At 32.7% G+C, this 25,447-nt stretch overlaps 2 protein-coding genes across 9 annotated transcripts in view; one reads left to right on the top strand and one right to left on the bottom strand.

The window, feature by feature from the left end:
* Positions 1–14,532, top strand: part of LOC123014148 (paired box protein Pax-5) — a 90,751-nt gene extending 76,219 nt beyond the window's left edge. For 4 of the 7 annotated variants that reach the window (XM_044413074.1, XM_044413073.1, XM_044413076.1 and 1 more), the window contains 7 exons: positions 2,526–2,749; positions 9,502–9,587; positions 9,786–10,005; positions 10,086–10,184; positions 12,283–12,498; positions 12,602–12,709; positions 13,368–14,532. In XM_044413074.1, coding sequence (XP_044269009.1) covers positions 2,526–2,749; positions 9,502–9,587; positions 9,786–10,005; positions 10,086–10,184; positions 12,283–12,498; positions 12,602–12,709; positions 13,368–13,576 — 1,162 coding nt within the window. In that variant the 3' untranslated portion in view covers positions 13,577–14,532. Of the gene's footprint in view, positions 1–2,525; positions 2,750–9,501; positions 9,588–9,785; positions 10,006–10,085; positions 10,185–12,282; positions 12,499–12,601; positions 12,721–13,367 lie in introns of all 7 variants that reach the window. The other 3 variants (XM_044413078.1, XM_044413075.1, XM_044413079.1) reach the window with 3 other exon arrangements.
* Positions 14,533–17,281: 2,749 nt separating this feature from the next.
* On the bottom strand, positions 17,282–20,400 carry LOC123014455. 2 transcript variants are annotated; one of them, XM_044413592.1, is made up of 3 exons: positions 20,295–20,400; positions 20,021–20,246; positions 17,282–19,967 (listed from the first exon to the last, which is right to left on the bottom strand). In XM_044413592.1, exons 1-3 carry the CDS (start codon positions 20,382–20,384, stop codon positions 17,395–17,397), a joined length of 2,889 nt encoding a protein of 962 aa, XP_044269527.1. In that variant the 5' UTR covers positions 20,385–20,400; the 3' UTR covers positions 17,282–17,394. The 2 variants fall into 2 exon arrangements, with proteins under 2 accessions (XP_044269527.1, XP_044269528.1); XM_044413593.1 differs by having other exon boundaries at positions 20,078–20,246.
* Positions 20,401–25,447: the final 5,047 nt, after the last annotated feature.

The following is a 25,447-nucleotide window of genomic DNA, read 5'->3' as shown; positions in this document are numbered from 1 at the left end:
TAAGAGGCTTAAATCGTTGAAAAGATCCGAGGTCTTTCTGGATTTAGTAAAATCTCAATGACATTTATTCTTTCGTGTAATATAAGTCAGTGTATAGAACAAGTTGAATGAAAAGTAACCTGTAGTGTAACCTTCACGAGGCTGTATCACGTCGGTAGTGCTTTAACACAAACGAAACGTGCTACAATTAACCGGAAACCATTACAGTCCACGCCACTTAAAGCATGTTATTGCAATCCTTGCAAAATTTTTAATCCTGGAATTATTTTCGAATTTGAAAATCCGACGTAGTTTCCTAGGACGGCATCCAACAAATCTACCAAGGACACAATAGACGCCAAACAATAGTTGACACTTCAATACGGCAAATATTTTGCTACTGTACCCAACACTATGTCCCTTTCTCTCCCACCGGAACGCCCATGCAGGCATCTTTTCCTCTCGGAGCAGCTGTAAGTGCCATTGTCACATAATGCTAGGCACTACGTTATGTCTATTAAAATGGTCTCCGGTATTATGCCTGAAGTGGTATACTTCATTAAAATGTTTATGCGATACTTGAATGCACCACTAGGGGGTCCTGCCGGATTGGGTTTTGAAGTTTGTAATCATGGGGGTCTGGGATTAATTTAGATGCCAAGACTCGAGGAAGTCACCGCGAAAAAACCCAGTATGAGTCTCGCATTTATTTTATTAATGACCGGGGATTAAATCGGGGGTGGCGGTGGGCCACGTGCCGAGTTTAGCGTGACGGCACGTGCCAGCGGCCTAGCACTTCGTTCAAAACTCATTAGAACAAAACTCTATATCGCATTAGACATGCCTCAAAAATTGACGACATCAGCTTGGTGGTCTGTGCGACTTTTCGAACCACCTCTCAATGAAATCGTTTGTTTGGCTTTGCTGTGGGTGTTGCGCAACAATTTACTGCATATTATGTTCTTTTAATTATAATATAAGGCTCTTAGCATTAATTGTGTTCGCTAAATTACTGCGGTGATATTGAATATAGCATACATTGCCTATGATAGACTTTCCTTGCAAATAACAAACCATTGTGAGGTTTGTTTATGAGCCATTTACCCAAGCTAATGCCTCTAAATCACAATCAGCCTGATAGAAATCTGTATGCTACACAGAAGCACAAGAAATTAACCATAAAATATTTTACCCGTTTTTGTGGTGGCAAATTGTGACATGTCAATAATGGAGCATTGAACGAAGCTTGATTCTTTAAATCGAATCGAGGCCCTTCAACCGCACATCCGAAATGTCTTTAGTCATCAATGGTAATTGGGATTATTGAATTGATATTCTTTCGGTGGTTTCTCATGGAAAAATTGGCACGGTTGGATAGGAACTAACTGCTAAATGCAGGTGCAATTGCAGACAAGTCGTTGACCGGAGATAAAAGCCTTTTTTAAAAATTCTACCCCGGCTGTGGTGTATGGCCATACACACAATAACTTAATTTAAAAGTTAGACCACTCTTAATAGGTAGAAGAACTACTATTGTATTAAATCAAACAATTTACAACAAAAAACGTAAAATTTGATCGTTTCCAAGCAGTAGCTAATTTTCAACTTAATCATTCAAAATTTGTTATAACATTACAACAGAAAATTGTGTTTCCAATTTTTAAAATGATTTCTCCTTAACCTTTATGTAAAATAAATAAATTACATTTCACACATTTTTAGCATTCAATGTCATTATGAATGAGAATGTTTTTTTAATTTTGTATAATTGCTAATTATAATGCTTTATATGGTATTATTGCTCAATATTTAATTGTTGCGCATTAATGCCACTAGAAAATTACACAAAGTAGGAGATTCTTAATCGAACGCATATTTCGGGATATACACGGCTAATATTCATATTAGCTTATTTTTTGAAGACGTTTTGCTTTGTTTTTCTATTTTTCCAAAATGTTGACCAATGTTTAGCTGTGGCTGATTTTTTACAACCAGAATTACTTATTTGAGCCGTTTAAAATATGTGTTTTTGCTGGCACTAACTTGGCGTAAAAATATGGCGCAATTCGGTTTGTGGTTTTTACTTAAAAACTTAAGCTCCCAGATAATGGATTAGAAAGCGTGCAAAACTGTGAGGCAACATCCAATAAGTCAAAGATATTATCTCAATTAATCAAGACTCTTCACTTTTCTAAACTCATTTTTCCTGCAAAGCAAGGGTTTCATTGCCACGTGTTTGAGTGACATCCCGAATCGCCCACAATCATTTTATTAATGAAGGCAAATGTACCCCAAGGAATGTTTGTATTGATAAAATTGTTATTAATTTAATTCCGATTCGTTCGCGACAGTTGTTGTAAGCATATTACACGCCTCACTAAGTGATAAGTAAACACGAACGGTAGTGCGCCCCGATATCGTAATTGCATTGTAATATTTCCAAAGCTATTTACAAGTGATAAGACATTTGAAGTATGCGAAATTCATTGTTTACACCTACGCTACGATAACGGAAATAAATCTAAACGAGTTTTTTTCGGTTTCAGGATTGTAAGAAATAAAGCGGCCGAAAAAGCGAAACATGCACACCAAATAGCCACCAGCGGAGGAACGACGTCTTCGTCAGGGGGGCCTGTCTCCGTTATCGCACACGCACCAGCGACGCAACTTACAGAACCACGCTCAGGAGCATATAGTATAAATGGGATCCTCGGGCTCCAGCACGATCCCAACGGAAACAGCATCAAGAGGAAAAGGATAGAGGATCACGGTAAGATGACTGAAACTGAAAAATTTACACTGAAAGGCAACTAACCAGTAAGCTGGCCTGAAAGATCCTGAGCAGCAGGAACGCAAGTCAATGAAAATGGCTGAACACATATTTGAAAGAAATTACAATCAACTAAAAGCGACTTGTATAAATTATTTAAAAAGTTAGGAACATAACACGGGATATTTTTAAAAATAATTTGTAAAAAAATTATGAAAAATGCAACAAAATCAACATTTTTTTAACAATTACAATTACAATTGTGGACATGGAATTTTGGACATCAAATTTATGCCACTTCAAAAAATGTCAATGTGAGCCACGTTTTATTGTCATTATAATTGACGTTTGAAATGAAAATTACAAAAACCGAATGACAAATCGTTCAAAATTCCGTGTCCGCAATTGTATATCAACAATATCCTGTCAATTTTGACACTACTGATTTTTCAGTAGTGCATTGCGGATTTTGATAAATTTTTAAAGGAAAATGAAAAGTTACCCTTTTTTATACATGCGATTAAAAAAATGTTTTTTTTTTCTCAAAAGTCGCAGTTCGTTCACACTGACTAAATTCACGCTTAATTAAAATTAATTTTTTCGCGATGACAATGCCTTACTGTACTGTTTTCCCATTTTTATGCAACATTCCGTCCACACATTATGAAATTAAGTAGCGTTTACATCCGATTAGTTCTACTTAAGCAGTTTCCGGGCGACTTTCCCACGTATCGATTTATCACTTGTGTGAAAAAATTTTCAAGAAAAAACTCTTTCATTTTGGCAAAATCCCGCCGAAAAGCAGGCAATCGAGTATGACCTCGTGAATAGGGATCCACAAGTAGAGCTCGATTGCATTTAGCGTAAATCGCATCAGCGTGAAACAAGCGAGCGCTGCCCTCCGCCGCCACCCTGACCAATCAGCGCCGGTGGCGGATTATGAAGACATCACACGCGTTGCTACGCGACCGCGAAACCCCTATATCCACCCAAATAAACCGCCGCCGGGGGTTGCGTCTCTTGCCGCCCCCGTCCCGCGCCCTAATGATGCATATGCTTAGCGGAGGAATCATACGGCGGCGGCGGAAAAAAAACGTCAAATGTCAAAAAGTGTATAGTTGTGTTTGGTATTAATGAATCAATTTTGGCCCTATGGCCAACTGAAAGCCGGTTCATTTCATAGCTAATGCTTTTCTAAGGCTTTTTATGAGTGTATGAGGAATACAAGTCGCGAACACATGCACCATTATGAGTCTTCACGCATGGTGAGCAGCCATGGGTCTGTCTGCCCTGTGCGCAGACCGTGAGATTTATAAATTTATATTTTGACAATTTCATACTACGATTTAGGGGAATTATTTATGAGGAAATTGTGATCTGATGAGACAAGGGTCGGCTCGGATTACGTTTGATTAGCGTTCATTATCTCGACCCGAATTTTTTTCACACTTGGCTTCCTTATTTCACAAGTTTGATTAATATAGTGGAGTTAAAAAAGACTCATATTGCTCGGTCCACTTGGCTTCCGGTCTTTGCGTTCATATATCAAGCAGATCTTCCAATTAGTGGTCTAAGAATAGGGATTTGCAGATCCGGAGCATTAGAGGCGCCGCATCTTAATTTGAGCAGTTGGTGTGAAAGAGACACTGTCTTTTGGCGTTTGCGGAACGGACACGTCTTGAAAATGGCTTTCGACACGCGTTTTTAGATCTTTATCGTTATCGCACCTCGAACCGACTTCATTAGACGCGAGTTTTGGCGGAATTTTTAAAGCATGTCTATCTCATTTTTTTAATTGTTATAGTTTTTCTTTCTAATGCATACACTGTGTAACAGAAATAAATATATATGTATGTATTAAGTTATTACCTGCAATCAAATCTGAACGTAAAGAATAGAGTAAACTCAAATTTAACTTTCAAAAAAGCTACAAATAGTGACAGAACAAGTCAAATTATTGAGCGAAATAAATATAAATAAAACATTTAAGTACCTATAGATAAAGTTAGTAGTTAGTATAGAGTTACGAGTAGTTTAAATAATATAATACATCACAGCGTTTCAATTGTTTTTTTGTAAAACTCACTTAAAGAACAAAAACACTTGTTTAACAAATAAAAAAAGTATATCTTTCTTTTTTAAATTAAGTAGAACGTAACATGTCATTTTTATTAATTAAATTGAAACATCATCTTTTTCAATATCAAAAATCTAGCCAAAAATCAAAAATATTTAATAGTCGTGGATAAAAAGTAGTATTCTAATCGCATATAATGGCTATTACTAATTTAAATCATAACAAAACTCGCATTCTGCTCGTTTTGTAAACTTTATCATTGCAAATAATAACTATCAGGCTCTCACTATACAGGTGCGCCATAATTCGCGCTCCAGAAAAAATGCCATCTAAAGTAAGATACCAGGTACATGGAAAAAAAGTTAAAAAAATTCTTCCTATAAAAATTTCGAAGTTATGAGAGTTTAAATTTTGCACTTTGACTCTATTTATTTCTGTTGAAAAAATAATTTTCCAAGATTTTTTTGCTAGAGGCTACAAGAAGCAAGGAATCTGTATCCTAAATTGTAACTCTGTTTAATATTATTTGTGGCTTTTATTGGCAAATTTTTTTGTACCTTTACTAAATAATTATAAAAGAAAGACATGTACAAGATCATTCTGTATCATTAAATAGACACAAAAAATTTTAATGTCAAAAAATTGATGCCAAAATTTTTTGATATATAGAATTTTTTCCATGTTCCTGGTTACCTTACTTAAAATTTTTTTTTGGGGCGCGAGTCCTGTCACATCTATATGCTTGTTAAACTAGATATTATTGTTTCATTTTTGGAGTTTTCTGTTACCAAGCTGAATTTGTTTAATCCTGAAGGAGGTGTTTATTTCGACTAATGTAGGTGTGCAAATATTGTTAGCAAAAAACTTAGAATTTTAAAAAATAAAATTGCACATTCAAAGATATAATATTTAATGTTACACTTAAGAAGTTATATTTTTTTAAAGCACAACGTAAGAACATAAAGTTAGATTTGATGATTAAGAAATTAGTTAAATTGCTTTAACGTAAGAACACTAGTTTTCTAGAATTTGTTACCAATAGTACTTTTTCAAAATAAAATTAGAAATCATTAGAAACATACGCTAAAAACATTTTTTTTTCAAATTATGAAAATAATCTTTGCTCGAAAAGTTGAGAATGTATGAGGCGGTGGTTGAACTATAACTCAACTAAATGCACCGCTGATAAAGTCGTAAGGAAGCGGACATGAATTTAACAAGTTACATTTGACCGGAACCGGAGCTTAACCGGATTTCAAGCTGGACTTATCCTTTATCTTAAGTTCTTGGTTCCTCCTGTCTGCAGACCCTTAACTTGAGAAACTACCAGTTCCTTTGAAATAGACAATTACCACGGCTATTACGAGGCGAGCATTTATTAGTCGAATAAATTATCATCGCGCTTTTGCAAAATTTACGACTCACTCAAGTCATATCCTACAACAAAAATACTACCACAAAGACAAAACCGCCATAATTGAATTTACTTCGTTACCAGTTTTCAAATGTAATGAAATCAATAGACAGTTCTCTATTAATTTCAATTATGACTTTCCATTTATATTCTTGTTGATAAAACAATGGAAACTGTGGGTCGATTCGAAAATAACCATCGAGTAAATAACATTTTAGCGCTGGTCACAATTTTCAATGATCGGGGGTTAATAATGGCGTCGAGTTCGTTTATTTCGTTGGCTAGCATCGACGAAAATTGTGAACACGAGTAAATAGGTTGTGTTGAGATAATGAAGAGGGCGCTGTCCATTCCAGTTAAATCTGTTGTGAAGTCGTTATTTTGTTCCCTTGCGAGTACATTCTGAATGAAAATTTTCTACCGGACATTGGAGCTCACTTGTTACTCGTAAAAGCATCCGGATTTCATTACCCTATCTTTAATGCCATTTGGGCAATTCTCCACCGACCACCCTTAAAATTTTCACAAAAACAGTGCTTTTGTGATGTTCGAGGATAACCACAATTTAAAGAATCCGGAAGAGGGTTTCGGTTAGTTAAGCTGAAACTATGAGCTGCGAGTAGATTAGATGCTTCGGCTCCGTGTCTCCTAGTTAATCCCGATTTTCCGAATCAATTAATCACGACACAATGACGTCACAGGATGAGCGATGGTTAATCACCAAGTTATCGAGCATTGTACAAGTAGTACGGTCCAGTGGCGTCATATTGGAGACATGCTGTGAAGAGCCATCTTTCCAACAAGCCATACAAGTCCTGACAGATGTTTACTTATTTTGATTAATCTGTTGTGACATTTTCATTATTTCATCGAGTCGTAATGATTTGATAAATTTACGAAGCGGCTAAAAGAGCCATTAATTCGTCCATTTCCGTACTGAACACAAAGCTTGGACTCTTCAAAACAACAAAAAACATAAACGTTTCAACCGCTCACCTTTGTTGTCGTTTCTGACATTTAGATGTTGCTCTTTTTGCCCCTCGGTATAATTTTCACCCTAATACTTCAGTAGGGATAAAAGGCGTACAAGTCAACTGAATAATGAATATCCATCCAAACCCTAGATTCAAACACTTTTCAATCGAATACGGCGAATCCAAATCGACCCAAACCGAATCGATTTTTCAAAAATTTCAGTTCGACGCTGGTTTATCGGTTGTGTTTCGAGATGTGCGAGTGTGCAAGTCGGAAGTTTATTTGGGCGACTGTTCGGCAGGACGATGTTATTGCGATTATATTGACTGGTCCATGGGGAACTCGAAGGGTACATTTGAAATAAATCGACTAGTGTGTTGTATAGTGAAGTCAAGCATTGTTATGCTAGTGATGACCATTTCTGGTCCCTTCAAACTCAATTCAATTTCGTTTAACAAATGAAACAGTTATTTCAAATGTTGTATGCACCGACAGTATGCTGCAACACCAATGAGAATGTCATTCGGATTTATTCTAAATGCTAATTTAATGTAGACCCATGAAATCGTGTTTTGTCACCCAAAATAAATCACATTAAATGTTGTGAAATATCGCGGAATAATTTCCGGCTGTTAATGGGCAATAAAATTGGAAAATATTAATAGAGAAAAAATTGAAAATATGAAATGTTTAAACCTACATACCAGGTGATTTAATATATCTGGCCATCGGATTTGGGAAAAACTTTAAAACTATAAATTATAACATATTGGCTACAAACAAGATAAACAATTCAGCAACATGTTATGAACTTTCTTGTGTCTTCTTTTTATTGCGTTTTGTCATAATAGAGTGTATAATAAAATATGTTAAATAAATGACACAACATATTCTTTAAATTGGCGAGACCGCATTGTTGTGATGGTTAAATTTTTAATCCTCACCTAAAAGGGTACCAGAAAAAAATATAATCCGCTTATTATCTTGTCTGGTGGCAGAAAAAAACACATCGTAGGAATATTTTTTTTATATACAGTATGTCTTTTACAAGCGGAAAAAACTAATTTTTGATTTTGCACCAGAACTGCAAAGAAAAAACATTTCTTGCTTCACCTGTAACGACCAAATCTGTATTTAAAATTCATTGGAAAGAAATGTTTATTTTTCTCTCGATTTTGATATTTTAAGTTGTCATCATAAATTCTCATGTTCAAAGTATCAATTTGTTATTAAAAATTGGTGCAAAGTACTGGTATTTGAGTACCTTTTGTTATTAAAAATTGGTGCAAAGTAATGGTATTTGAGTTTCTTTCGTTATTAAAAATTGGTGCAAAGTAATGGTATTTGAGGACCTTTTGCAATGTGGATGATATCTTCATGTTGAAAAGTGTTTTCAAGATACTACCATCGATGGACATAAAAAATGAGACATACTTTTTTAATTTAAGTTTGTAAACTTTTGGTTTTCAAAGTACTCTGTTGCGAAATGCAAGTTTCAATTTGTATTTTTATAAATATACTTAAAAAAAAGATTTATTTTTGAGTACACTGTCTATAGAAAAGCAAAGCATAAAGATGCACAAACTTTTGCCGTCATTTCTCTTGAAGCTAAATTTTTAGGTACTTATAATTTTGAATCTTCTACATTCTTGTTATAAATTTTCAGAACGGAACTGACTAAAGCCGCAGTCCGGACACCCATTATTATATGACTAGATATTTTCTAACATAAAAAATAAGCATCGTTGCATTTCGTATAGTTTTTCAAACTTATTAGGACAACATTTTTTTAATGTACAGTTCGGTAGATATTAATAATAAATTAAATACCTATAGGTACGAATATATTCAGTTGTGTGTGTTAATTTTACTTTTATTATAGAAGTTTTAACTGATATACCCAGGTTTTGTAAATAAATATAAATTATTATGAAAATCCATAATTTGAGAGGTTGTAAAATTTTTAAAATATTTGGTGTATTTCATTGGGTTTTGTCTGCGGAAGCTGGAGTTCCGGAGATGCAAAACCGTTCATCTCAAAGCGTATTGTCAAGTGAGCTCAAGAACACATTGCAGTGTAAAACAATAGAACGAAATAAGTTGAACAATTGTCGATTAAATTGCAACTTTCGAGTTTCTCTATTCGCGTACAGAATCGACATTTTCCATTATCCGACAAGGCAATTACTCACACTTGGCCATTATTAGCAATTGCGACAATCACATCTGCACATAAATAAAAAAAATTGTCGCATTACGTTCTAAACATTTTCTACGTTGTTACAGATGAAAATAGAGATATAAACGGACATCCGGAGGATGACCTGAAAAGACAGCGATCGCAGTATAATGGAGACCAGCTTTATTCAAATGTAAGTAAATTGCTCTCATTAAAATTGAATTAACTTTGAATTATTATACAGTTTTAACCTAACTAGGTGATGTAGAAAAAACATGTCGTAAATATTAACATTAAACGTACTTATTAGAGGTGCAAATATGAATTACTGGGACTGAAAATTAGGCAAATTGGCTATAATTTTGACAATTAACTGACTCAAATATTTTAGCTATGGTCGAGTAAATGGAGCATCAAAGACGAGCACAAACTCCTCTCAGAGTTGGGAGGAGCGGGAACAACGACAGGACAAACAGGATACTACGACACCCATGGCGGCTTTCCCAGCGTGGGTGTGGCGAGTTCGGCGGCGGATATCTACGATACCATCAACACCATGAGTCAAGCCACCTCTCAGAACCTCTATACGCCGCCTCTGGCGGGCTCTCTGGGTAAGCACCCTTTATATTATTTCTCAGTGGTGATGGGTTCGCTCAAATTTCAACAAATTAAGAAATAATGTCTAATCTAGGGACCAGTTCATTAACTCCATTAGCACCTATCACTATGCATGAGATGAAACTAGAATCCACTAGGATAATGGACCCTGCAATGTCCCCTTACCATTCAGGTGAGACTTAAATATCGGTGGGAGGTGTCGGGACTTTTTCGCACTTTGGTTCAAACACGCCACTGTACTTTCGTTGCATGTCTTTATAGTTAAATTCGCATGTTTTATGTCCTATTGTGTACATTTCATTGCATCATTTGGCATTGAATCCTCTAATTAAACCGTCGCATTAAATATCTACAATCTGCCCTTCCTTTGTTCCCATACTTAGGCACTTTTTGTATTATTTACTGACATGGTTTGAGTGTGATGGTGTGAGGTTTGCAGTCATGACCTTCCCTCTGTTTGTTCTGTACTTGACTTCGACAGATAACTATCGCCACCCGGTGTTTAGTAATAATCTCTTGTTTACGACCATTTGACACCTGCTCTACTTTAAAAGTCATTAACCAGAGTTTCCGGTCCCAATTAACGTAATTTGTCAGATTTTCATCAAAATCCTTATTCTTGTGACTATTTTTTTTAACATTTAGTTTAATAAAAATAATTTACCATGACCTGAAATCATCATATGTCAAATTTTAAACCATGCTGCTCAGTTTGGTGTTTTTCTTATTATTAATAGTTGATGCATACATAAAACTGAAAATACATTACATTTTTTCTACAAAATATTATTAATAATATACTTTGGATTTTTATATATTTTTTAAACAGGTTTTAAAATACAAATCTCGATTTCTATACGGTATGTCCCCGGATTGAGTTTACAAGAGAAAACATTTTTATCTTTAATTTTAGGCCAAAACTGCAAAGGAAAAACATTTTTTGCTTCACCTGAAACAAGCAAATCTGTACTTAAAACTTCATTATTCTGATTCAGTGAAAAGAAAAGTTAATTTTTCTCTTGATTTTCAACTTAAAAAGCAGAGAAAAATTATTCCAAAATCAAAAGAAAAATGAACTTTTCTTTCTACTGAGTTAGAATAATGAAGTTTTAATTACAGATTTGCTTGTTTCAGGTAAAGCAAAAAATGTTTTCCCTTTGCAGTTTTGGCGTAAAATCAAAGATAATTTTTTTTCCTCTTGTAAACTCAATTCGGGGACACACTGTATATAAAAATTCTATGATTAAAAAAAATTGTATTTTTTGCTAAACCTGAATTTGTAATTAAAACTTCCTTATTCTGAGTCAGTGGAAAGAAAAGTTCATTTTTCTCTTGATTTTGGACTTTTTTCTATATGCTTTCTAAGTCTCATCACATTGGCAATTTTATTCTTTTGACAACGATATCACTTTGACAATTAATTGATTGAATAAAGTAATGATTGTTCTTGTTAAATAATGACTTTGTTTTTTATGTTAAAGCTGTTTCTTTGAATTGCCATTTGTTATGTTTTTCACAAACATTTTTGTTATTATTTAACTTGCGTAAACTTATTTGTCAAAGTTAGATTGTTGTCAAAAAATAAAACCGTCAATGTGATGGAATTTAGAACGCCTAAAAAATTATTATTATTAAATTATTATTAAGTACAAAATCAAGATAAAAATATTTTTTTCTTTTCAATGAATCAAAGCAATCTTAATTTTAGAATTGCTCGTTTAAGGTGAAGTAAAAAATGTTTTTTGGCGTTTTGGCGTAAAATCAAAGATAAAACTTTTCTTCCTCTTTGTCAATAGGACCCAGTTTTATAACACATTTTTTTATATACAAACCAAATTTTTGTACCTATTTTACCTTAAAAAAAACTGCAACTGCGACGTACATTGTACAGATAGAAAATTTAGATTTAGTACCTGTTAAAGATAAATAGGATACAAGTTTATCAGTAAACAGTGTTCTTTTTATTTATTTAGCACTTTCTGCAATTAGAAATATTTTTAAGGCATTATTTAATAGAAATGAACAATGAATTGCATGTTATTATTAACAAGTAGACTAGATTTCAGCTCAATAAAAAAATCCAAAGTCATTATTTTATTCATATAATTTTTTTGCTAACTACTGACTGAGTCTTATTGAGTTGAAATCGAATATTCTATGGATAGAAATTTTCTCTATATTTTACTAACACTATTTTAAGCTGGCATTATTCTAATTTATTATATTTTTGTGTTTTTTGCGTGTGCTAATTTTTTGTTATTGCATGGTAGCCGAAACTAGCTCACCGTACAGTGGCGTGGTCGGTCTGGGGGCAGTAGTAGACGGGGCTTCCCCCGGTTTACCACTAGCCTTACCCTCCGAACCAGGAAGTCAGCCCACGTCCCATACAGGGTCACCTGATCCAGCCGCATTGACTGTACTACAGCCATCTAATGGCTCCAATCAACACTACTCGACCATGTTGCCAAGCTTTGGCTATTCCACAGGTACTATCAAAGAAAGTCTCCCATGAAACAAACCCTCACTACGATTCGCCCGAATCCTCACACTTTTTGCAAAATTTTACCATTTCTTTCTATTTATTTTCAGGTACCACTGTGGTGCCAGGGACTGATTACGCGTATAGTACGGCTTATAGTCAGTACGGCACTGCTTACGGCACTTACGGCTACGGAAGTGCCTCCAGCGGGTTACTCAGTAAGTAAACAGTGAGTATTGTTACCTGACAAATTTTAAAAACCATTGGCTATTTATTAATTTAGAAATTGCTTTGAATAGGGAAATCACCCGATCGCATTAGCATTCAAAAGAATTTTTTATTTTGCATGAAAATCGGGATTTTTTTGCATTCTATTTAGATTATGTTGATGCAAAATTTGATTGATTGACCATTGTACAGTCTCTTATTATTCATTGTTTTCTTTTTGTGCGATAAGATCATTTGTATACTTCGTTGTAATTCTATTTCTGCAACTGTAGATTTATTTCGGTGTTTTTGATAATTTTATCTTGTAATGTTGTATCACTTTCCAAACAAACAACGCTGGGCTAATTAAGTGATTTGTCGCCCAACACTAAGAAACAAAGCAGTTTTCAATATTAAATAATTTCTAGTTGAGGTCGTTTACCACGGTAAAAGATAATGGTATTTATGTTATTGTGTAATTAAAGTTATGAACCAAACACATAAAACAGCATCAAAGAACGCGCCGCGGTAATGATCTATTATATAATGAGAAAAATTGAGCAAAACAGAAAAAACGCTTTATAGCAGATTTGTTTGTTTAATCCGATTATTTCCATTTTCTTTAATAAATTTCCTATAATAAATAATGTAACAAATTGCGTTTTTCAGATTCGTCGTACTACTATACAAACAACGACGCCCCTGTGAACAACCACCTGAACTGCACAAGCTCGACTGAAAACGCTGAACAGAATAGCCGCTCCCCTCTGGCGGCGACGAGAGCAAACTCTTTGGCTTCAGCGAACTCTCCAACTGAAAGTGGAAGTGCGTGTCTGAAAGCGGAAAACATCTACACTCACGATTTGAATCTGGGCTAAATTTGAACCTTGTTATGTTTAACAAAACCAGTGTGAATGGTCGGAAAGTGTATAAGTGTGTAGATATTTTAGTTTAATCTAGTTAGAGAAAATGACTTAATAAATTTGATTTGTTTTGTTTAGAGGCAGAGTTCCCTAAAACGGCAAATTGTGTAATGTACATTGGTCTCAGAATACTACGAAGGATGTTATTATTTATTGCATAATCATTTCACAAATGTTTTTTTTATTATTATTTCTACAATATAATATATTTTATATAATTAGTGAGTAAGACACACCAAAGAGATGTTTTAAGGATTATGTTAATGTCTGTGCACTTTATCATATCATGGCGTAACGTGCAACAAATTTCACAGCGCAAGACAAATTTATTGCACGTTACCTTTGTGTATAGTTTATTTTATTAGATACAAGAATTATTTTGCACTACCGTTATTACCTGGCAGAATAATTAAATCCCGATCAAAGTAATAATAAAAATACCAGTATCTGTCAACTAGTCAGAGAAGGAACGTACTTACTCAGATGAAATTTATTTTGTGTTCTCTGCAGTTAGAAATCGTCGAATTTAATGCATATTTACACGTTCTGAAAATTTTCAGTACATTGACACCAATAAATCATTATGTAAAAATCTCGTTTCTTTTGATCAATGGGCAAATGTGCATGAAATTCGGATTGAAGCGCTTGATTAACCACAAAGTGATTAGTCAAGGGATGATTACGTAAAGTATTATTTTAAAAAATGAAGTAATTTATTATATTTTGTAAAATGTGTAATAATATACCAAAGAAGCAGCACACTTATCAACGCTGTTAAGGTATTGTTAAGTATTGTATTGTAAAATGTGATAGGCCCACATATTTCAGGCCCCGTCTTGCCCTTAAACCAACCCTGTCACATTCACTCATAGTTGTAGGCAGTTTATATTTAGAAAAATAAATGAAATTATCAATTATTTCATCTTTTTACGTATCCCAGCTTTTTTAATCTTGTTCTCTTTAATGAATAGGTATTTCTTATAAACAACTTGTGTTCAAACATAATTGATGAATGCTCAATATTCTAGATGTTATCAAACACGCTGCTTGATTATATCGGTGATTCACTAATCAACAGGCCGCTATTTTAAATTCTGAAAGAACCTGAAGTATTACTAGACATCAATCAAATAAAACCCACGTGAGCGGCTCAACTCAAACAACCCAGCCTTTGTGTCTAACGATCGTAAAATCCTTACCAACACTTCTAATAACAATCTCTCAAAAATATTTTCTAATAAATTGCGATTAGTTATGATGGTATTGTTGCAAACGATGCCGTAGTGGCATTATTTACTATTATTCGTGCAAAGGACAATTTTCATAAATTCATCGTTCTAACTGTAACGAATAGATGAGATTCGTTCACGAAAAAAGTTCTATACAAAACTATATATTACTAACTAGGAAACACACCTAGCTATATTATACGTCCTCTTATGTTGTAGTTGTAACTAACTATTGTGCTAACTTTTGTAAACATCATTTACTACCTAATTTATGAATTTGCATAACAACAAAAACATTGCAATGTACTTTTGCACTTGAAACAATTAATGAACACTAGAGGACCTGTTTCTGTATTATTTATAAATAATCTTTTTAAAATAAACAATAAAAAATAATTACCTACTAGAAAAGGTCTGGTTTAGAAAATATTTATTGAAATCAAATTTTAATTTGATTTCCCTAAATCGGCCCCACGCAATTTTTGGAAACAATTCAAAGAAACTATAAATCATTAATTACTTTTTAACCTTTTTACTCAAAACATTAAAATTGCATAAAATTAAGAGCAGTAGCGGATCTAGAAATAGATCTTGGTAGAAGCAAAACAAAAATTTATTTGTAACATCTACATGTTTCTATAAAAATTTAAAGTAAACAGTAGGTACTCGTTCTTTATTTTTATGATCCTACCATCACTCTTCTGTATTAAATTCGCCCTTGATTAGGATTGCAACTAAATTCTGATAAAAAAGGTTAATAAAAGTTTTGTACGACTATAATAAAACATAAATACATATAAATAAATAAACCTCATGAAATACGTATTTTTTAAACCGTGTAACAGGTTGAAAATTGTAGATAACTGAAAACTACATCTATAGTTGCTGTGTATTTTTTGTTGTGTAGTCTATAAATTTAACCCTATTTAAAGGACTATAGACTACATAATAAAATAATTGTTACTATAGATTTAAAAATAATATTTATAGTAACATATATGTGTATTAAACAACAAATATTTAAACAAACATAGTATTTCTCGTTTTTTGATTATTTTGCTAATATTTTATTCTCTTTAATAAGTGTCGACACAAACATTTGTATGTTTCCAAATGAAAACTTTACACTATTAGATACAAAGTGTTTCAGCAAGTTCTTTTGGGTTAATATCCTTATAAAAAACAATAATATTTTACATCTGCAACTTAAGGAGTCTATAGATTCCAACTAAGCTAAAAAATCATTTAAAAGAATGTTGCTTTTCTTAATGTTCTAGTAAGAAAGCCTATACTTATTATTATAAACATATTTATTTAAAAATATCTCATAAAAATACTTTTACAGACAAAGTGTTTTACAACTATAACAACTGATTTTTATTACACATTTTTGATTTAAGTAGATTTTGGTAATAAAAACTTACGATCATACTAAAAATGTAACAGAATACAAATTTGATAATATAGCGTATTCTAAAATGATTTTCATCTAGTCGTTTATAGAATTTCTTTACAAGTAAATTTTTCTGTGCCGCTCTACACTTTTTGAATCAGATAGTTCTGTTAACAGTAACGGCTGTCAATTGAAATAAATTAAAATTTGAAGTTAATTTTTTAAAGCGGCATTTTTTATTTTGCATAGAAATTCTATAAGCGACTAGATGAAAATCGTTTTAAAATACGCTGTACATTTGTAAGTTATTTTAATACAATGGATTAAAAAAACAAGATTAACAGAAATTAAATATGTTAAGCTCTTATTATCAAATTTTAATGTTTTTCTGTTTAACTAAATTTTTTCAGAATTTCCACTACATTTATTTTATTTTTATTTTTTTGAATAAATGTTTGTTGATGAAATTTTTTTTGACGTGAAAGTATACAATCCCTTTAAAACAATTATTTCAATTGTTACAAACCACATTACACGTTTCTTTTTTAATAGCAGAAAAATTACATTCAAATTGCTTAAGAATACTTGCAAAGAACCTTCTAACAAAATCAACAAAAAACAACAATAGTAATGCAAATGGAATATTTTAGCAACAAATGAGTCACTTAACTTATTAGTCACACGTATCCTATCCCACTGTATGACTTGAAGAAACACTCATTGTGCTTTAACTGTACCTACTAATACAGTTTAAAAAAAATAATTCAAAATGAACTTCAGTGATTGTTTATTCATTTTTGTTTCATACATAGTTAAATTTTGTATATCAATTGAAAGTATGTTTCCTCCTCTTTTTGAAGATACGTTTTTTGCCGACTTTTGTAAACCGTGAAATCAATAAAAAATCAAGGATACTCCGCACTTGCTACGGAATACCAAAAGCAATTTCCCAATAACCACAAATTGCGAAAAAATAAACATGACCGTAAATAATGACTAGGCCGGATATCGCAAGTCAAAGAAAAAACATCCTTTTTATTTAATTTTTTATTTTTAACAATGTAAGTAATAACAATAACAATTTAATAACATAACTATATTACACAAGTACCTAACTGTAATTAAACTATCACAAGAAATAAAGACTACTTTTAATGTGTACCAGCAAACTCATCAAACTCTTTCTCAAATTCTGATTTCTCAATCATGTATTTCGGAAGTTTCACTCCCAGAACTTTGCTATAAACTGGCTTTGTTTCAGCGCTGTACGCCCCTTCCTCATCCCCGACAACAAACTCGGCAGGAGTTTCGGGTTCGTTCTCATCTTCAGGTAACTTTTCAGGATCGTCTTCGGGTAGTTTTTCGGGATCGTCACTACTAGCCGCATGAACGGGTTCTTTCACTTTCTTTGCACTTTTTCTCTTTTTGTTCGGGTTGTACTTTATTTTGGTTTCATACTCATTCGACGCTGCCGCTTCCATAGAGAAAGGCGTAGGCGTGGTCACAACTTTCTTAAAGAAATGTTTGCGTTTAATCTCCGTAGCGGCTGGGACTTGTTCGTGTTCTTTATTTTCACTATTTGGCGATTTTATTTGTTTGACTTCATGGTACGCTACATGACTTGCCTGCGGCTTGGATTCGGACACGTACATGCACTCCTCGTGTTGAATGCCTTTATTATCAACACAGAGATAACAAGTCATGCCATTCTTCTCAGCTTTCTTGCATGCAGAACGGTCTTTTTTACTAAATTCGGCCAAAACTTCTTCGACGTCTTTTCGGGTGGCGTCGGCGGAAGGATTTGCAGCCACAACTTCGGCCTGTTGAGACTCTTCATTTGAGAATTCGGGGAAGAGTTTAAAGTGATACTCATCGATGTCTTTGTAAGGCTCAACATCACTAGAAGAATCAGCATCGTCACCTTCAACTTCTGAAGAGTCAGCACTTCCATAGAGACTTGGTTCGAGGCCTCGAACACCGGTTTTTTGCTCCTTGATTGTACTTTCAGCGAAGTGTTTGGGAATCTCGTAAGGATCATCATCGATCAGTTTTTTAGGAGCACCTGAACTTCCTGGTTGTCCATTTTGGTAACTTTCAGAGGGATTGTAAGGTTCTTTTTTTGAAGTTGGGTCATCTTTTACTTCAGGATTGTAATCATCCGACAGTTTAAATTTGTCATGGCCGTGATAATTTGATTTGTACTCTTCAGAAGGTTTAAAGTCTTCCAATTTGCTAAATTTTGAATTTTTGTTAGTTGATAAACCAATCGGTTTAAATTCATCTAACTTGGCAAATTGTGAATTATCATTACTTGGTAAAACTAAAGGCTTATATTCTTTAATTTTGCTACTAAACTTTGGTTTGTCGTTACTTGATTTAAAGTCTAATTTATCATCAAATTTTAATTTCTCACTTTCTTCAGATGAATCAAATTTTTTTTCTTCTTCTTTACTTTCTTTATCTGCTTTCTTCTTTTGGGGTTCAGATTTTGATTCTGCTCCTTCTTCGGGTTCGTCACTATCGTATTTCTTTTCAGTCACGTAAGCATATTTTTGTTCTTTGGGTTCAGAAGTGTAAGAACACTGTTCGAAATTTCCCCCAGTTTTAGGGTCTTTGCAAATAGTACAAGTCATTCCATTGCTTTCTTCCTTGTGACAATTTGCCGGATTTTTAGCAATCGCTTCAGACTGTATTTCGGAATAGCTTTTGTCCGGAGTTTCATCTACATAAAATTCCGGGATTTTGTATTCCTCGTAATCTTTGGTTTCTTGTGCGTCAGTAAAAGCTTTCTGCGTCCGAGCTTTGATATACTCATAAGGATCAACATTGTCATCCCCAGAGTATCTCTTGTAGCGAAAACCATCAGGTTGCTTTGCTGGAGTAGAATATCTTTCAGAAATTCCGCTATAGTCATTAGTTGGTTCCGGTTCAACAGCATACGAACATTGAGTATATTTCGAGTTGTTTTCTTGGTCTTCACAAACGTAACAATTCATTGCTTCCCTCTTACGTCTTCTTCCATCTCCTGGAATATGTTTTCTGACTCTTCTACAATTTTTGTCTTTCAAGTGACTCGGAATATTTTCACTGGGTTGAGTTTCAAAAGTTGGAGTTACAGTACTTTGAATTTTGGTATAAGAGGGATTAAAAGGGGCCACGGTGCTAATCAAAGATCCCAAATATTTGCTTTCAGTGTTCACTGGTTGGAAGCTATATTTTTGGTAAGGGGTGGCCGCCGGGGTTTCAGTGTGTTTCTCATAAAAACCTGCAGCTGTGGGTTGTTGAGATACAGTTGAACTAGACTTGCCGGAATTATAATCAGTGTATTTTCCAGAAGATGATGGTTCATATTCGTAGGAATAGTCCGGATTTTTAAATTCTTCCGACGCTTCTTTTTCAATATCGTATTTGCGCACCTTCTTGGTCTTCTTCTTATTGGGTTTCGGTTGGACTTTTTCTACATCGGAGGTGTATTCACCGTCCAAATTTAATGGCAGATTATGGGAAATATAGTCAACACCAGATGATGGTTCAAAACCATCATCTTCTTGGTTTTCTTGTCTTTGAGTTTTTTGCGCTTCTTCAAAATAGTCAATGGGAAAATGACCAGCGGCGTAGAAATTCGGAAATTGGTTTTGTTCAGAAATAAATCCCAATGTTTTGGTTTGGGCTGCAAAAGGGTTCTTCGGTTGTTGAACCTCCTGTTTGACCGAGGCTCCAAAATCTGGAATTATTGATAAAACCAAGATAGTTTGTTTGTAAAAAAAATCGTTTTACCTATTGAAGGTGCAAAAAATCCTGCGTATTCAATAGGACTCGTAAAGCCTATGTTACCTTGAGCCGAAGAAATTAGAGGCGCTGATCTATCTACAGCATAATATTTTGAATAGTCTGTTGGTCCGGAATCTTCTTGAGCCTCTGAGTGGTCATCACTTTCGTCAACACCGTAGCTGCTCTCGTAATCTTGACATTTGCCTCGTTTGAGTGTGAGTAAAAGACAGACCTGTAAAATATTTTTGTAACACTATACACTTGCACTTGAACCACCCACCTGTAGAAAAACGCTTCTTTTTAGAAGCATTTTGAACGTCACTTGATGAGTAAGCACGAGGAAATTGATACAATTTTCGATGCAAAGCATTTATATAGGTTTCCCACCACTGATCACAATAAATCTACGTAACATGAAAGCGAATTGTCTCGCTTTAAATTCCAGTATTTCTTAAAAACATAAACTAATCAACCGAAAATGATTGTGTGCACTAGATCAACCGTGACTCTACTTTTTCGATATAATTTGTGATGTACTGAGACGAGGGAAGAACGTCTTGAAATAACGAAAAAAAAAGGATAAATATTGAAGCGTTGAGATGAAGGACAAAAACTTTTCTTCCAAAAATGACCCAAATTATAACAAATAGAAAATGTTACCTAACTCCAGCAGAACAAATAATTAAACCCTTTGTTGAATTTTATTACATATCTGTATCGATTCGTCATACGTTTATTACAACATTTAACAGCCTTGCCATAGGCCAAGTCATATTTAGGAATTAAAATAAAAAAATGTTCAGCTTGAACGACTACTGAGATTTGCTCAAAATATGTGGATTAGCTTAATTTTTATTCTGTTTACTTTCGTTTTGTTTTTCGTTGCTTGTATCATCAAGTTTTTCGAATAATCTGGTTAAAAATAATCCAAAAATTCGTTATGCTTTTAATTACAATTTAGAAAACGGATTATCAGGACAGAAGTGATAATGCAAAAATTGCGGTCGATTTAACAACAAAGAACTTTTACCCAATTCGTTTTCCAGTGATTTATTCCCATAAATAGGAAGACTGTAAGCCATCAGAAAGCTGGTTCTTGGTTTTACACAATTGTCGTCCCTGATTTGGGTAGACTTTATATTATTTAGAATATGCGGAACCAATATGTTGTTATTCTGAAAAAGGTTGCGGTTTAGAGCAAATTAAATTGAATTTAAAGTAGTACAGTATTGAGAAATTTAAGAAAAAAAATAGGAAACGGTGTAAAATAAACACAAAGGCTAATTACACCACCTTTCCTGTCATTCATTCTAAAATCCCTGACTTCTCTTTCCATTGATAAAAGTGAAATAAATATAAAATCAATAGGTGAAGGTTGGAAAAATGTGTTTCTAAATATTCATCTTATAAAACATAAATCAGTCAACGGTGACAATAATCTAATGACCCACTTTCCTCGCCGAAGAGTCAATTATTATCAAGACTTGTCATTTTATAAATTGCTACTTTGAAACAGTTTTTCGTAGATAAATTTAGTTTTATTACATGCCCAGGAATATTAATTCAATTAGATATTAGATTACTCCCATATCCTCTAGATTTTCTGTTGAAACAGTTATGTTAATCTCGGCAAAAAGATTTGCTGCTTCATTTGAATCGTCAGACTATTAACAAAACGATTTGCAAACGGTCAATTTCCTTATTATTATATAATTAGATGACAATGCAAAGAAAATCTTAAGAAACGATTGAATAAATAATTATTATCATTGATTATAGTATGAAATTAGATGTAAATTACTTCTAAAAGAAATGCAGGAAGAAAGAACGCTTTGATAAGAATTTGCTTGGTGCGTAAGCGACTAATAAAAAATTTACTTTTGTATACCAAATCTTTTTACTAACATTAGTTTTCATCAAGTTGCAGTATTATGGGAATAGAATGAAATCAACAGTTCGGTTAAAAATATTTTTTGCATCGATGATTAAAGAAAGAACAGATCATTCTACCAGAAAGGATTATGTATTAGGTGGCTATAGACATAAGCGAATTTTTATATAACTGACTCTATTGTAACAAAAAAAATCCAAAATAAAAAACATCACCACTCAAGAATTTATTGTTTACTTAGACTTATTTTGTAGGAGAATTTGAAGTAATAATAATTTGAAGCAATAATAAAATAATAAAATGTATATACCAAGTAAATAAAAAGTGTGGAACCAAACGTTTTTTGCTTAAACTATTTATTTTTTGAAAAAACTAATTGATGAGTGATAAAGTACTATAAAAATGTGATGATTTAACAAGAATAAAATTTTTCGAAATTTCCCTTTGTTTTTGAGTTCTACAAAAAAAATATTTTTTTAAATGGCAACCCACTATAAAATCATTTTTCTCATAAAAGCTATACTCTTAGGGTTACAACTATCTGCTTTATATTTAATTTTTTCAAAAAATTTTTTTCACATAAATTGCAATTTTGACAAAAAAAATCGCATAACTCAAAAACAAAACAAAATTTCGTTCTGAGAATACCATCACATTTTATTACTTTAATTTATATTAATTATTATTTTCTGGAGGCAAATGATTAAAACTAAAACCGCTTGGTTCCATACTTTATATTCACCCTGTAGAAGGTCTATGATTAATAGGCAAAATAGAATTTTGAAAAAAAATGCCTTGTATATTTTTTAATCAAAAAAGCAAAATTTATAAACCACATTATAAAAATTAAATTATTAGGTAAGTACTTATTATTTATTTTCTTTATAGGAAGCAAAAGTTAAGACTAGCTTTTTACGCAAATATAAATTGAAACAATGTTTTGTGTTTTTTTAATAAAATGCTTGTTTACTGCAAAATGTTTTTAAATGTTGGTTAATTATTAGTATTAAAGCGCTGAAATTGGCCATTTTTGAAGAATCTAAATTTTCTGTTTAAAATTTAATATCGTAATGTAGTTCAACACTAGGCAACACACTTTACCACCAAAGTGTATTAGTTGTTTTCTCAGTCTAATTTATATTCTGTTTGTATAAAACAAAGTTGGTATGTTAGTATGTTCTAATACAGGATGTTTCACGCAACTTTACGAGGCTTGCGCCTAATGTTCGCACCCAAATATACAAAATTCACAAACACTAGATACAAAAAATGTTGATTTAATTATATAATTTTTGGAAACCCATGACAGTAGTTGTCCACTGTTTCATTAATAGTCATAAACTGCATTTTTTCAGAAACAATTATCATTTGTTCCATCAAGAGACGGCATGAATATGATTCTAGTTTATCTATCTTAATCACTAACTAACTAAAAACGTAATATTTTAAAGGGTGAACAAACTAGAGATTATCCAATTTTTCAAAATTTGTAATCGAGTTCGTGTCGGAATATGTATTATTGATTGCATCTTACAGGCGCAGGTCTCGTAAAATTATGCGAAACAGCCTGTATACAAAAAATTTATCCAATTTCACAAATTTAAAATAAAAAAAACATTTTTGAAATAAGTAAATAAATGTTTATTTGATAAAAAACACAATTTAAAACTATTTTAGAACCATAATGTTCTTTATACCTTTACACCTATTCATTTTTGGTAACTTCCATTTCACTTCACTTAATAATTATTTATTTATTTATATTATAACTCACACTAACTACAAATAAGTATCCTATGCAATGAGATACAATAACAATTATTCAACACAGTGTCTATATCAACATTAAAATAGCCGACAAAAATATTCGCATTAGGATAATTCTTGATGAAAACAGTAAAAATAATGGAGATTGTAAAAACTTTTAAAATGTTTTGTAAAAAATATAAAATAAAAGTAAAATAAAAAATGTAAATTAGACAAAAAAATGAGTATATCGCATGGGAGCAAAATAATTTTACTGTTTCAATCGACGTAATACCAGTAAAAAAATATTTTTTATTCGTTTGGAATATAAAGTAAACAACTATTGTATAATTAGCAAACTTCGTCGAATAACATAGACCTACTTGAAATAAGTAAATAAAAATCTACCTCATTTTTTTTTGGATAACCACTGATTTCAATGTTATGTACAGAAAAAAACTTTCTACATTGTAACAAATTTATCGAGCATTAACCAAAACTAGGTTGATTAGAATTTATCTTATTCGAAAAAATTTAAGTTGGGCAATTGAAAATTTGTTAAGTAACAGAAAATTACAGTATAAACTGTTTAATAATCTCAAAAATCAAAAAGAACTATTTGGGTTAGCGTTCTAAAACCGGAATTTGATAACGTTTTAGAAGGAATGTCGTAGTAGATAATTACAGCGGCAAATTTTTTGATGAAAATAGCGTTCCCAGTTATGTTTTAACACATAATCTAAATAATTTACGTAATTGTATCTTCCAGCTTCCAAACATCAAACGGCTTATTTTTAGTAAACCATTAAATAATAATTTAATTCAAAATTAATTAAATTGATTGACACTCGAGTGAGCGGAGGATAATCCCAAGTTCCAATCTACTAAAATCTTAACCATGTCAAATTAAAAGAAAAACTAGTCTCCTTTTTATTCCATGAAACTTTAAATACAAATACACTCAAATCCATTCACCAATTTTGCTTGAGAATATCAAGACTTGTATTAAATAGAGCAAGGTCTCATGAAAGCTCCAGCTCACCCCACGTCCCTTCAAATTTATTGCAAAACCACAAAAAAATTACAAATTTGGTTCCGTTACTTATCCACGGTTTAACTAATCAAAATAATAAACAAGAGAAACCGTCCCCATTCTTTAAATTGTTGCAAATTTGGATACAATCATTTCAGATAAATCCTCCTTACATAATTTGACTATATTGTGAAATAATAATAGAAGGGACCATCTTGCTTTCATTAAAATTATTTCTCTGCACCACTGCTCTTTCCATCATTGTAGTCAATTTTATGCAACTTTTCCCTCGAAAGGTTTCAAAGAACAAAACCTCAAGAAATAGGAAGTATCGTCCGAATCATCTTGACTGATTAGGTATTTTAATCAAATAAAAATTATTTTAATCAAATAAATTAAAAAAATTGACGTCTTTACAAATATTTGGTTAGTCCTGAAAAATACAAGTCATCGATCTGTAAAGTCCTTGAGAAGTTGCGCTTCAAGACTTGGTTTCAGGCAGGTGATCAACTCGAAATAATTAGCTTAACTCATCAATTTTTGACCCACAAAAATGTAAAATTATCTAATTAAATTTTTCTCTTGATGAAATCAAGATAAATTAGTTTAGATGTTGGAAAAGTCAGTGATTTGTTTCCCAAACGGTCCCCCCTAGTGTAATTTTTTCAGTTACAAAACAGTAATCTCGCTTATAAAGTCTAGTTTTTTCTTCCACCTCCTGTATGAGGGTATCATTAACCTTAACAGCTTTAACGCAAGAAGA

This window comes from Tribolium madens, unplaced genomic scaffold (genome assembly GCF_015345945.1).
Source record: "Tribolium madens isolate multiple individuals breed KSU strain unplaced genomic scaffold, Tmad_KSU_1.1 Scaffold_97;HRSCAF=244;Tcas5.2_LG3a, whole genome shotgun sequence".
Taxonomy (NCBI): Eukaryota; Metazoa; Arthropoda; class Insecta; order Coleoptera; family Tenebrionidae; genus Tribolium; species Tribolium madens.
Note: the sequence above shows the minus strand (reverse complement) of the source record. Positions and strands in the feature narration are given on the sequence as shown.